Below are 14,396 nucleotides of genomic sequence, written 5' to 3'. Positions count from 1 at the left end.
CAAAGGCAGCATCAGCGTGTGAGGAAGAGCCCAGGTGGGGGCTCGGATAGCCGGGCTCCAGGCCACCGCTCTGCCACGCACAGGCCGGCGTCCCCGGTGTCCTCTGCAAGGCGGGAGACGAGGACTCGAGGGCACAGGGTGGAAGGCCTGGAGGGCCAGGGCTGGGGCAGGCTCGCCCCCGCGCTACGCCCAGGAGGACGAGACCTTGCTGTCCTCCTGGCTGGGCCCAGGGCTTGCCTGCGGGGGGTGCATCCTGGACGGGGACCCCAAGGAGGGGCTGGGGAGAGTGGCCCGGTGGAGGGACGAGGGAAGCCAGTGCAGGGGCGGCCTCAGGCTGGCCACGTGCTGGGCCTCCAGGCCGCCTGCACCCCACCAGCAGTGTGGAACGGACTCTGGAATGGTCCCCCCAGGGCACAGAGGGCGGCGTGTGTGTGTGTGTGTGTGTGTGTGTGTGTGTGTGTGTGTGTGTGTGTGTGTCCCACCGGCTGGAGTAAAGGATGGCTGAGGGGTCTGAGGGGGGCAGGGGCGGGACACCCCCCTGGGTCTGCGGTGGGGCAGGGGCGGGACACCTCCGCGTGCGGTGTAACGTTGGTGCAGACGATGGGGCTGGTGTGAACGGCGCCATTGCCAGCTCGCCCTGCAACGTGCTTTTCCTCAGGAGTCCCTCGATGACGACGGGCCTCTCTGGAGGCCTGTCCGATACCAGAGACCCAGACATGGCTCCTTGGGGGGCCGATTCGTTCTGCTTTGCCTGGGCCTTGCCTGGGTTTAGCACTGCAAGGTCCGCATCCCTGGAAACCCCCTCAGTCCCCGGCAAGAGAGGGTCATTGGTCACCCTGGGGCATTGCCCCAGAGCAGGACTGTCACAGCTGGAGGGAGGGCGCGAGGGAGATCTGCGGAAGGCGAGAGTGCTGCGCACACCCTCCCATCGCCGCAGTGCGCAGCCTTGCTCGCCAGCCTCCACGTCTGAGCCGGTCGTTGTCACTTCTGACCCATCTCCACATTTTCAGTGAAACCCAAAGGCTCTGGCTGTGATTCACTCATTACCCTATGTCCCTGAAATAAATGCTGGAGGGGAGTGGATGTGGCTCGAGCGGTTGAGTGCCTGCTTCCCACCGGGCAAGTCCCAGGTTTGGTCCCTGGGGCCTCCTAAAATCAAAACGAACAACAAGCAGAACAGGGTTGCTGATGTGGCTCAGTGGCTTCCCGCTGGCTTCCCGCTTACGAGGTATCAGGTTCAATCCCCGGCTCCGGTACCGCAAAAAATAAAAGACGCTGGAAACGGGGATATTTCCTTCCAGGGGCCTCCCCCACATGCGGAAATGTCTTGAGCAGAGCGGTCTGAGATGGGTGTGGATGGACACGTACGTGCAGGTGCACACGTGCCTGCACCTTCCTCCACAAGACTCCACAAGACTCCTAGGGCAGGAGCGGCTCCCTCCGGCCCAATTCCAGGACTTGACCGATGAGGAAATAGCCGCCCTGAGCTTGACTAATGAAGTCTCCTCACACTAGGGGGAACTTCCTGACCCACGGGAGGGCGAGGGTGTCTGGCCCCCCCCCCCCCCGAGGGCACGGGCCAGGGACCCAGGAGCCCTTCCCTGCAACACCACCAGTCAGGGATCCCAAAATCAGCCGCCCTCAATCTCCCTTTCTAGGTAACACATTACGTGTTCAGCTCACCAAGAGAGAAAGTGTGTGAAGTGGAGTGGCAATGGCTTTCTCTTGTACTTCTCACATCAGCCATTAATTTTCTCCCTATTAACTGCCTTGGGCCATCGCTAACAAAATTCAATTTGACAGGAATAAATGTGAAGTCCTGAGGACTAAACACTCCACTCAACAAAACAGGTTGGGGAGGTGAGACAGGCCTTGTTTTAAAAATAATCCTAAGAGATTGAGTGGACGGTAACCCGAGGCCTCGTTATCAGAAGCACGGGGCCCAGGGAAGAGGAGGGGGCAGCACGCTGGGCCCTGGGCTGGTCCGACCCAGCCTGGAGCGTCGGGTTGGACAAAGGCTGCCCCATTCCCAGTGGGCAGAGTCGTGTCATTTTTCAAGATGTGGCCCTCGAGTGCCCTTGGGTAGGAGTCATACATCCTGCTTGTCCAGGACACATGGCTTGGCACCTCCCGTCCCTGCGTCAGGATCGATGGCGCTCCTGTGCACTCTCACGGGGGTCCAGGTTTGGACCATAGATGCTGCGGTCACCTTTAGGGCCCACCCCTGACTCCCTAGGCCGAGGGGCGCGTCCCCGCTCCAGGCCCCCAAGGTGTCTGCCCACACCTCTCTGGGAGCACAGCTGTGCCCCACCAGCCCAGCCGCCTGCACGGCCCCGGCACCCGCGAGGAGAGTGTGTGTGGACCCACGGGACACGGGCAACATTCTGCTCCTGTTGCTCCCCCCAGGGATCTATAAAGGGCACTGCTTCCGAATCAATCACTTCCCCGAGGACAATGATTACGACCACGACAGCTCAGAGTACCTTCTTCGTGAGTATCAAGAATCCTTTGTTTCCTTTGTGTGGGAGGGGTGGGGGGGCTGTGGGTGTGGAGGGAGCTGTGGTCCTGCCTTTCTGGTGCAGACATGGTCAGTTCAAGGCTGGAGTCATGGCCACTTCAAGGCTGGAGTCATGGTTACTTCAGGGGATAGAGCTATGGTTAGTTCAAGGATGGTGTCATGGTTAGTTCAAGGATAGAGTCATGGTTAGTTCATGGTTATTCAGAGAATGGGGCTCTGCTCAGCATGGCTGTGACTGGCTAGGGGCCCCATGGAGTCACCAGCGGGGTGGCAGGGGCCCTGACTGCAGGGAGTCTGAGACCCAGGCAAGAGGATGCGGGTGTGGGTGCTCCAGGGCTTCTGGGCATGGCCAGCTGCAAAGGAGATGACTGACCAGAGCTGGGCTGTGGTGAGAGAGGTTAAAACTATGGGTGCTTCTCGGGCTGAGCATGAGGATGTAACCCCCAGCACATTGCCCTGCCAGGGCTGGACCTGCCCACCCCTTTCCCCCATACCCCCAGCCTTCTGTTCTTGAAAAAGCAGATTAAATTGTACATCAAGACAGCCTTTTGGGGAGTCATATCCCCAAAGTGTAGTGGGCAGCTTGTTGGAGAAGGTGAGGAAGGTGGCAGGGGCAGCCCACTTCTGTGTGGGCCTTACATGTTTCAGACCAATTGGTGGAGCCACCTTTCTGTCCACGGGTGGCCCCTTGAGCCCCTGCCCCCATATGGGTCCATTGACTGGGCTGGGCCCCTGAGACTGGAGCCCAGAAGTCCCAGCAGCCACTGAAGCCCAGAGAACAAACTCAGCCCCAGGCCCTGAATCCAGAGCTTGTCCCTGGGCCCATGAACACCTCCCTTGGAGGAAGAACGGAACCAGGGAAGGAGCCTGGAAATGGAAACAACAGCAATACTTCAAAGTCTCCTCCCCCCCCCCCCCCCCCGCATTAGCCAGGACACACGCCGCGCTGCTCACAGCAGCACCCCTGTGGGCACAGGCCCAGCCTCATTTATGGAGAATCGATACCAGTGTCCTCAGAGGGGGCACAAGTCACTCTGCACCTGCTTATGGATCATTTTTCCTGAGAGAAATGATCTTGATTCTGAGTCATCTAGTGAAACAGAACAGTGTGTGGTTCCCATGGAGCCTGGGGCCAGTGTCAGGCTGCTCCAGCCAGACCCAGAAGTGAATTTGGCCAGATCGCTGCCGTCCATCCCTCCTCCCTTACCTTCTCCTCCTCCGCCCACCTTCCTCTCTTTCTGCTTACTGGGGGGCCCACAGTGAACCAAGCAAATGAGATGTCCGGAGGACTGCCACAGATGGCTATACACTGTGCAGGCTATACACTGCACAACTCGAGGATTACCATTTGCGTAGACTACAGAGTGAAGGATGCCCTTTGAGTTGTACCATGCACAGCCTGCAAAGCCAGCAGCAGCAGCCCTTGGTGCCCATCCAGCTGGGAAAGCTCAGCTGAAAATCAACCCTAACTCAGAACCTGTCCTCCTCGCCCAGCCCCGGGCAACCAGGTGGCTGTTAAGGCCCCACTGACTAGCTTGGACCTGTGAGGAAAGAGCTGTTCAATGGGGTGCTGCTGGGACATCTCAAAGGCGAGGTGCTGGAGATTTTTTCTCTCCATTTCCCACTTGAACTTTCCTTAGGTTATGGGCATTGCCACTCGCTACTTGCCAGTTCTTTACTTTCCTGCCCTGTCCTCCCTACGGACCCCAGAACCCTGGGGTCTCTCTGGATTGGCCTCATGACCCATGTTTTAGTTTGCTAGAGGTACTCAAAGCAGATACCATAAAATGGGCCAGGCTTTTAACAATGGGAATTTATTAACTTAGAAGCTTGAAGACTGAGAAAGATGTTCAAATCAAGGCATCACCAAAGTGATACTTTCTTCCCAAAGGCCGTCTATCAGTGATCCCAGGCTCCTCTGCCCCGTGGCAAGGTACATGGTGGCATCTGCTGGTCTCTCCCTTCTGCTCCAGGTTCTTTGCTTTCAGCTTTTTGCTTCCATTTCTCTCTCTGTCTGAATTTCATCCTCTTATACAGGACTCCAATAAAAGATTTAAGACCCACCCTAATAAGGTGGGTCACATCTTCATCTAAGATCCTATGCACCAAAGAGGAATGGATTAAATTTAAGAGCATACTTTTCTGGGGGTACAAACAGTTTCAAATCATCACAACCATCAGTCCAGAGGTCAGCTAACATGGATTTCTTGGCACGCTCAAATGGGATACATGATGGGTATTTAACAAAGGGCTATTTGCAAAGTTGTGAGCAAGGATAAGGGAAACCCACCAAGGATGGAGGGTGCAGCACCCTGGGGCTGGCAACTGCAGAGAGCCCTTACACTGTCAGATGGAGGAGGCAGGTAGGAGAACACTGAGTAGGGACTGGCTACAGGAGCTGGCTTTTACTTGAAGGAATGCAGCCACTTCATCCCACTGCCTGGCAGGAGGAAGCCAGGGGAGTCTCACCTGTCTCTCCTTGGCTGCACCCAACCAGAAGCCAGGGCCAAGAGAGCCCAGTGGGGAAACGGACTTGGCCCAATGGATAGGGCGTCCGCCTACCACATGGGAGGCCCGCAGTTCAAACCCCAGGCCTCCTTGACCCGTGTGGAGCTGGCCCATGTGCAGTGCTGATGCACGCAAGGAGTGCCCTGCCACGCAGGGGTGTCCCCACGTAGGGGAGACCCACACGCAAGGAATGCACCCCATAAGGAGAGCCGCCCAGCATGAAAGAAAGTGCAGCCTGCCCAGGAATGGTGCTGCACACATGGAGAGCTGACACAACAAGATGACGCAACAAAAAGAAACACTGATTCTCAGTGCCGCAGATAAGGATAGAAGTGGTCACAGAAAAACACGCAGCAAATGGACACAGAGAGCAGACAACGGTGGGGGGAGGGGGAGATAAATAAATAAATAAATAAATAAATTACCTAAGAGAGCCCGGTGCCTCGGTCGACACAGTTCCCATGGTCAGCCTCCTGGGCACAGGCCGATGAGAAGGGCAGTGAGGGCCCAGGGGAGCCAAGCCTCCCTGAGCTAGCCTGTCCTTCCCCCTGCTCCACCAGCAGCGCCCGCGGGAGGGTGGAAGAGCTGGGAAGGCTGTGGGGATATTTTTCCCAAATGGAATGATAGGGGCAGGACAGCAGCAATGAAAACTTATTTGGGAAGGAAATGCTCTCCTTACATGCACGTGTGGGGAGACTGGCCAGGTTCATTAACAAGCCCAGAGATGCCCAAGGAAGAGCAGGGCTGACGGCTTTGGGGCCTGTGAGCTGCAGCTGCTGGGCCAAATAGGGCTGCTGACTGCCCGACAGGGAGCTGTTTTTCCACCGAGAGCCTGCAGAAGAGATATTTGGCCTTGGGAACCAAACTGTGCATGTGTCTTTGATCATTTTTACCTCCAGGTGTGGGTACCTGAGAGCTTGGAGCCAGAGGGGAGTGAGCATCTTTGCAGGACAGCCCAAGGATGTGGCCACCATGGCTATCCACGGGTGTTTCCCAGGCCATTCTGGTTCCTGGTATTCCCTCCTCTGGTCTGTGTCCAGGATATCGGTCCCCAAATTATTGAAAGCACAGAAGAGAGGTCCTAGGCGTTGATGTTTGTGGGAGGTGAACATTCCTGAGAATTCATTTAACAAAAATTTGTTGTGGCCCTGCTATGTGCCCAGCATTGCCTCTTGGGCACTTGGGATACATTGGTGAACAAAGAAGAAACAGCTCTCTGCCCTCCTGGAGCTGATACTCTAGTGGAGAATGGATGTGTCAGAGAAGGTAGCAGAAGCTTCCGTGGTGGGGTTGTGTGTAGGAGAGCCTGTCCCCGTGGTAGCTTAGCTCTCCAGGCTCGGAGCACCAGACCTGGCAGGTCCAAGGCTGTCTTCTAACACTGTCTTCAGTAATTCAGGAATGAAATCAACACCCCCCTCCCCACCTCATGCCATATATTCTGGAACCTTCTGGGGACATCTGCGCTTTCCTTCTGAGTTCCATCACCACTGCAGGGCCTCCTGAAGGGCTCCGGCTCTTGCCACTGCTCTTGCTGGTTTGCCCACCACAAGCAGGTGTGGGATCTGCCCCCAGTGGAGCACAGGATTTGCGGGGTCGCCCCCACACACCGTCTGGCCCCAGGGGACCCATCCCTCCTGCCCCCTTTCCAGATTCTGCACTCCCTGGTGCGTGTGAGGCCGAGTTAGGGGGCGGTGGCCATCCCCCAGGCAGAGGCAGGTCCCCTCCCGGGCTTGAGCTGAGAACAGGCGTGGGCTGGCTCACAGGACTCCTCTGGGCAGGACCGACGGCTCTGAGCCCATCCCGGGCCTCGGGAACCCTGGGCCGGGTTCTGTGCCCGCGGGCCCGGCCCCCTGTCCCACCTGCAGTTCAAGGCGGCAGGGGGACCTGCCCCGGGCTCTTGTGGCGGGCACAGCTCTGAGGCACGTTTCAGAAGCACATAGACAACTTCACCACAGGGCCGCGGCGGTAGGCAGGCGAGCAGGGAGGGGGCGGCGGTGCCGGAGAGAAGAGATTCATTTAAAGCTCCATGAACAATCCCCTCTGTGTGAGGCCAGGGGCACACACTGGGGGGCCACAAAAGACACAAACGCCGCCTTCAGAGGCCGAGAGGCCCCCAGGCAGCTCAACTGGCTAAGGTGGCTGCTGCCAGCACCCCCCACCCACTGCCCGGAGCTGGGGTTTCTGCTGGGCCTGGAGACCCTTGGGCACCTCAGGGAGCCCCAGCTCCGGGCTTCTCCCCTCAACCTTCTGCCCTTTCTCCCAGCTCCAAGTGCTAAAGGAGGGGGGCTCACATCCCCTAAGCCCCTCCTTTGTACTTTACGTGGCTTGTACCAGCAAATTCTCACAACCCTGTGAGGTGGTGTATCCCTTTCCTAGAGCTGCCTACAGTTGACCATAACTGAAGGGTTCAGGACAACGGAAACTTATTCTCTTCAGTTCTGGAGGCCAAAGGTCAGAAATCAGAGTGTCCCGCGCCTCGCTCCCCCCAGAGGCTCCAGAGGACTGTCCTTCCGGGCCCCCGGCTCCTGGTGGCTCCAGGTGTTCCCTGGCTGGTGGCAGCGTCCCTCCAGGCTCAGCCTCGTCTTCACCCAGCCTTCCCCTCCTCGGCCTCTCCTCTTCCTGTGAGGACATTGTCACTGGATTTAGGGCCCACCCTGTCAACCCAGGATGAACTCAACCCTAGACCATTAACTTGATTAGGTTGGAAAAAACCCTTTTAAAAAGTCCCATTTATAGGTACCAGGATGAGACCTGGGACATAACTTTTTGGGGGCCATGATTCAAGCCACTCCAGGTAAGTGTTATTACTGTCCCCAGGTTGAAAGAGAGAATGGAGGAGATACAGAAGGCACCTGCCCTGCATCACCTGACTGGTCAGTGGCAGATTTGCAAGGTGCAAATCTCGGCCCAAGGGGCATGGCAGTCTGTGTACACTTCTCTCCACCCAACTGCCCCCTCCTTGTGACTTTGAGCAAGTCCCAAGTTTCTCCTTCCTTGCCAGTCACCTGAGGATGATGAAGGTGATGATGGGGGTGATGCTGAAGGCTGTCAGGTTGGCGGCACGTGCTGGGTCCTGGCACCCAGCTCAGCCAGTAGGACATAGGTACTGCTAAGAACCGCGTTTCACAGATGAGGAAACTGAGTTCTAGAGAGGGGACCTGACTTCACCTGTGACAGAGCCGGGACCCATGCCCGGAGCCATCCAGGGCCCAAGCACATGCACCGAGCCACGGAGCAGGACAGCCCCTCACCCGTGCTGCTTTCCAGGCTCTGGAGGCTTCACAGGGGCAGACTCAGGGCCACCTGGTATCTGGGGAGAGGACACCAGGGGCAGGAAACAGCACCTGTGGGCCCAGCCGCCAGCTGGGAGGGCCTCGAGCCTCAGGGCCCTGGGAGCACCTGCGGCGCCTCCTGGGCTCAGGGCCCCCTTGCTGTCTCCCGGCCAGGCATTGTCCGCGCCTCCAGCGTCTTCCCCATCCTCAGCACCATCCTGCTCCTGCTCGGAGGGCTCTGCATTGGTGCCGGCAGGATCTACAGCCGCAAGAACAACATCGTGCTCAGCGCAGGCATCCTCTTCGTGGCCGCAGGTTAGCCCCCGGGGCTGGGGCAGGGCACGCGGGGCTGCAGGGGAGGGACACCGCCTGCTGGGAGGGCAGACTCTGCCAGTGCCAGGCCTGAGTCATCTTTAAAGTCAGGTGTGCAAAGTGCACAGGGTGCTTTTCACGCCTGGAACAGGGAAGTCTGAGTTGGGGAGTCAGGGGAGGTGCCAGGGGGAGTCACGTGGGGCCAACACTGGAGTTGGCCAGGTAACGACAGGACAAGGGGATACAGCCCCGGCAAGGGGACAGAGCGGGCAGGCATGACCGGCATGCCCAGAGGCAGACAAGTCCAGCGTGCCAGGACAGTGAGCAGGGGGCTCGGCGGGGAGCCCGTCCCCACTGCCCGACTCCTGGCCAAGAGGAGGCCAGCGGCACCCTCCCAGCCCCTGCTCGGCCCTTGTCTTGTCCTCACGGTTTCTCTTGGAGGCGGATGAGGACTTGTTCTGGTCGGCAGGGCTGGGTGCTGGGCCCCGGTTCCTGTCCTCTTTCTCTGACACTGTTTCAGCTTTTTAAAATCCCAGCGCAATAAATATGCATGTGTGCGGGGGTGGGGAGATCCGGGTGTGTATGTGCTGAGTATGTGACAGGAGTGTGCTATGTGTGTGTGTGGTGTGTGTGCCTGTGTGAGGTGTGTGTGAGAAGTGTGTGGATGCACGTGTGCAGTGCATGTGTGAGAGTGGTGCATGAACATGTGCAGTGCATGTACATAAGGAGTGTGTGCATGTGTACATGTGTGTGTGAGGAGTGCAGTGTGTGCACACGTGCAGCACATATGTGAGGAATGTGGTGTGTGCATTTGTGTGTTGTGTTGAGGAGTGCGGTGTGTGCACGTGTGCAGCACACGTGTGTGGGGGTGTGGTGTGTGCACACGAGTGCGGTACGTGTGTTGAGAAGGGGAGCCTGTCCTCAGCACCTCCGTCAGCACCCCTTGCTCTTGTACCACTTGTGAAGAAGCAGGACCCTCTCTGCCTCACCCACCAATCCTTTCTCTTCACCTCAGCCCAGAGCAGCGGTTAGATCCATAAGGGCTGGGCCAGGGGGCCGGGGGCAGGGCAGACAGGTGGGGACACTCCCCCTCTCACGCTGACGCCCCCACACCCCCGCCTTGGTCCCTTAAGCAGTCAGGTTTCTCCAGGCGTGAACCGAATCATTTCAGAGCTTCTTTCCCCAAGAGAAGAAGAACTGTACCACACACGAGTCTCTGGGCGCCGGGCCAGGCACTCCGGGTGCGTGATGGTGTCTGTGCCATCTTCTGAGGAGACGCCCAGGAAGGCAGGGGGCTCGCATGAAGTCACATGGCTGTCAACTGCCAATGCCGGTGCTCGTGGGTACCAGGTGGTGCCTTCTGCAGCTGCCCCAGGAGAACCACGCCAGGGGCAGGTCCAGACAGCCTTCAACAGTCCATGCGGGAGACTCAGTGTGGTCAGAGGGCAGTGGCGCCTGGGGCTGGGCAGGGGGTGTCAGCCAGAAGGGATGGGTGCAGCCAGGGAGTAGAGGACCCCAGCAGCAAGGAAGCAGGCAAACAAAGGGGCCGCACATGGGACCTCGTGCAGCACTGGGTGCCTGGCAGGAGTAGGTCCTGGGCCCTGGGTGGGACCTTGGCTGCTCCAGCCCTAGCGGAGAGGTGAGACAGGCCCACGCAGAATTCCAGGTAGAAAATGGTGAGTGCCGTAGGACAGGCTCTGTTCAAAGGCTGGGAGAGGCTAAAGAAAACACAATTACTTCTCTGAAACTGGATTTAGGAAAGATGTGATTTGAAGGCATTCTTAAGACTTGTGCCGAATGAAGGGTAGGGAAGGAAAGACATAGCGAGGGAAACAAGGAGAAGAGAAAAGAGCTAGAAGGGGAGAAAGGAGGCAAACGCTGAGAGTAAGAATCCATGTCATGAGGATTCTTCGGGTACACAGCAAAAGGAACAAGGAGTCAGAGCCCAGAACTGGTTTGCTCAGGGCCGGATCTCTGATCCCCTCCGCAGGGAGTGTTCTAATCCCTCCACACTGGGATAGGCACTTAGGAAAACGGACAGAGGCTGTGCACAGAGGCAAAGGCCGTGCACAGAGGCAATGCTGTACCAACCGTCAATCCTCATTATTCATAGATTCCGTACTTGTGAACTCACCAACTTGCAAAAATTTATTTGTAACCCCAAAGTCAATTATCGCAGCGCTTTTCTGGTTGTTCAAAGACATGCACAGAGCAGCCAAAAATTTGAGCTGCCTGACGTACGTGTTCCCAGCTGAGGTTGAACAAGGCAATGCTCTGCCTTCCTGTTTCAGGTCTTATACCACAAACAAGTGTCACTTTTGCAATGTATTTAGTGCCATGTTTTTCACATTTTTGTGCTCTTTTGCTGGTGACTTTGTTGTTTAAAATGGCCCCCAAACATAGTGCTGAAGTGCTGTCTAGTGCTCCTAAGTGCAGGAAGGCTGTGACGTGCCTTATGGAGAAAATACGCATATTAGATAAGCTTCATTCGGGCAAGAGCTAGAGTGCTGTTTGAGTTAGTGAGTTCAATGTTAATAGATCAACGCCTTATTTAATGAGCTCCGTTTACCTGCCCCCCCATGCAATTTATGATTTAATTTCATTAAATTTATGTTCAGAGGCTTTGTTTAAATGTTGCTCTAAAATATTCTGAAGGCCATTATCCTGTTTCTAGATGGGGTTAAGTGGGGGCAGCCTCTTAAAGGCTGATGAAACAAAGAACTTCCTAGGGAACCATGAATGCAAATTTAAGGAGGAAATAGAGCAGTGTCTTTAAACAGAAATGCACATAGAAAAGGGTTATGTATTGATCTGTCGGTGGCTGAGTAAATGTGACCAGAGACTCCCAGAACCTAATCTTGAATTTCCTCTGGGAGCAATGGTTCAGTATTTGCTAACCCAGTATTCCTGATGGCTTTATGGAACGTAACTACTGTGAATAATGAGAATTGATTGTGCATGACTTTACAATAAAATGCAATAAATAGTAATAGAGCCTAAGGCTCCCTGTGTTCCATGCACTCTTCTAAGCACCTGATATGTATTAGCTCACTTAATCCTCCTAACACCCCTGAGAGGGGCAGGCCACTTCTCTTCCCATTGTAAGCATGAGGAAACTGAGGCACAGGCAGCTAGAATAATCTGCCCAAAGTTACACAGCCAAGAGTTGGTAGAAGCAGGATTCAACCCCAGGCAGCCGGTTCTGCTCAAAATGTCACCCTTAATAAGACAGAACTAAATAAACACAACAACACATTGCTATTTTTTTCAGATTGGCAGAGATCCAGAAGCTTCTTGTACACCTGTAAAAAATAATAATTAAATGAAAAAGTAAACCTCCTATGTTTTTTAATGTAATGTTCTTTGTGATCTATTAACTATAAGTTTTAAAAAGTGTAAAAAAACAAAAAGTAGCCGCGAGAATAAAAACACACCCATCGAACGGGTCCGTTTGGTCGAGCTATGGGTCTAACCTCTGCCCCCCCGCCCCGCTCCCTGCTTCCCTCCAGGCCTCAGTAACATCATCGGCATCATCGTCTACATTTCCAGCAACACGGGCGACCCGAGCGACAAGCGGGACGAAGACAAGAAGAACCATTACAACTACGGCTGGTCTTTTTACTTCGGAGCCCTGTCTTTTATCGTGGCCGAGACCGTGGGCGTCCTGGCGGTAAATATTTACATCGAGAAGAACAAAGAGCTGAGGTTTAAGACCAAGCGGGAGTTCCTCAAGGCCTCCTCGTCCTCCCCTTACGCCAGGATGCCCAGCTACAGGTACCGGCGGCGGCGCTCGCGCTCCAGCTCGCGCTCCACCGAGGCCTCGCCCTCCAGGAACGCGTCCCCCGTGGGGCTGAAGCTCGCCGGGGCCATCCCCATGGGCGAGCTGTCCATGTACACGCTGCGGGAGCCCCTCAAGGTGGCGGCCGCCGCGGGCTACAGCCCCGACCCGGAGGCCGGCTTCCTGCAGGTGCACGACTTCCTGCAGCAGGAGCTGAAGGAGGGCTTCCACGTCAGCATGCTGAACCGCAGGACCACCCCGGTGTGAGCACCGCCCTGCCTCTCAGCGCCCCGCACCTCGGCTGTTTGGACCCGACGGGAGGGCGGCTGCCCCTGGGTGGACGAGCGAGGACGCGAAGCCAAACCCCATCCCCGCTGAGCTCCGGAAGGCGTCGTGGGCCGGCTTAGAGCCGAGCAGGGGCCCGGAGCCGGGGCGCCGGCGGCCGCCGAAGGCTGACTGTGCCCGCAGAAGGGTGCCGTGATGCCTCGGGCTTCCAGGGTCTCCCCGCAGATCCTGCAGCTGCACAGTCTTCGCCAACCCGGAAAAACACAATTGAGCCATTCTCTCCTCTCGGAAGCAAATCTTGCCAGAAGGATGGGGTTTCGGGGCCTTCCCTGCCGGCCTGTCTCTGGGCCTTTGGGAAGGCCTCGCTGGCCACGAGGAGGGCCCTGGACGCGTGTCAGCTGCTTTCTGAATCTGAGGACCCCGTGTTATTTTGAGCCAGAAATGAGGACATGGAAGCACTCTCTTCCTACCTGACTCTCTGGCAGCAGCCTGTTGTTGAAAAACAGCGATCCTGAGGAGAAAGCCCTGTGGCTGCCTGGTGCTTTGGCCTTTGTGCTGTCCTGGGGCCACTTCACTGGACCTGAAGAGAAAGAAGTCTGAGGAGGAATCTGGCCAGGGCGGCCTCTGCGGGCCTTTGCGGGCCTGGGCATAGCTGAGCGTTCCTGTCTGATTCTGGAAGTTTCTGTCTGGACATGATGTAAAAACCAGTGTCTTTCCTGTCTCCTTCTGCCTCACAAAGTAAGTGCAGGATGCACTGACCAGGGTGGCCACGTGGTCCCTTGCTGTGCCCTCCCCAGTGGTCCAAGGATGTCGACCTGAGGAGCAGCTCTGTCCTGTAAGCAGTGGGGGCCAGGAGAGGGGCTGCCCCCAACTGACCTCTGACATCAGGAGCCTGAACTCCTTTTCAAGTAAAGGGAGACCCAAGGTGAAAAGCTACCAAAAAGAAAAAAAAAATCAGAGAATAAACATCCATCTCCAAAGTGGTTATTAAACTCGATTTACTGCAGATAAATGCCAGGAGAGCAAGTTACATTCATTTCATCTTAAAAAGTAACGGCAACACCTCTTCCAACTCCCATTCTTGTAATTTATTCTGCGACCCCCTGAAGGACTCAATAGAGGAAGTTTGGACAAAAGCCGGAGCTGTGCTTTCCTTTCATCTTACAAAAGGAACAAAAATTTCGGCCCTTTGTTTTGAACTGAGGAAGCGGGTTCGAGGTTTTGCTTTTTCCAACCATTTTTGTTTTCCTCCTGAAGCAAAGAAAGTAGAAGTGTGTCCAGGTTCAGAAGAAAAACTCTCTCGAACACGGAGCTTGCCCTCTTTTTTATAAACCATGTGCTTTCTAAAGATAAATTGTTTCTTACTTTTTGAGACTTCATAATTCGATTCGGAGCAGTCGTCTGTGATCCCGGGAGCTGTTGTACTTAGACGTGAGGAGCAAATTCTTACCTCAGCCACCTGCTCACGCGCCCCTGGGTGCCCTCCCAGGAGTAACGCGGCTCCTTCCTGCCAGGCGATGACGTCATGCGTCACGCCCACCCTCCTTCCCGCCGCCGCCCACCGCGTGCCCCCGTGGGCGGCCGAGCGGAGCCGGGGGTCCCGGGACCCTCAGTTCCTGCTCGAGACCCTTTTCCCTGGTCGAGGTTGGCCGCCGGTGGCGTCTCCCAGCATGCACAGCGGCGAGCCGGAAGCCCCCGGGCTCATCGCCCGCCCCTGCCATAG

General features: G+C 56.3%; 1 protein-coding gene across 1 annotated transcript in view; it reads left to right on the top strand.

Annotated features, from left to right (window-relative positions):
- CACNG4 (calcium voltage-gated channel auxiliary subunit gamma 4) overlaps window positions 1–14,027 on the top strand; it is a 51,325-nt gene extending 37,298 nt beyond the window's left edge. Inside the window, exons 2-4 of the mRNA XM_004450047.5 lie at window positions 2,407–2,490; window positions 8,473–8,613; window positions 12,120–14,027. Of these exons, the coding sequence (XP_004450104.2) occupies window positions 2,407–2,490; window positions 8,473–8,613; window positions 12,120–12,655 (761 nt within the window). The 3' untranslated portion in view covers window positions 12,656–14,027. The remainder of the gene's footprint in view (window positions 1–2,406; window positions 2,491–8,472; window positions 8,614–12,119) is intronic.
- Window positions 14,028–14,396: the final 369 nt, after the last annotated feature.

This window comes from Dasypus novemcinctus, chromosome 21 (genome assembly GCF_030445035.2).
Source record: "Dasypus novemcinctus isolate mDasNov1 chromosome 21, mDasNov1.1.hap2, whole genome shotgun sequence".
Taxonomy (NCBI): domain Eukaryota; kingdom Metazoa; phylum Chordata; class Mammalia; order Cingulata; family Dasypodidae; genus Dasypus; species Dasypus novemcinctus.
Note: the sequence above shows the minus strand (reverse complement) of the source record. Positions and strands in the feature narration are given on the sequence as shown.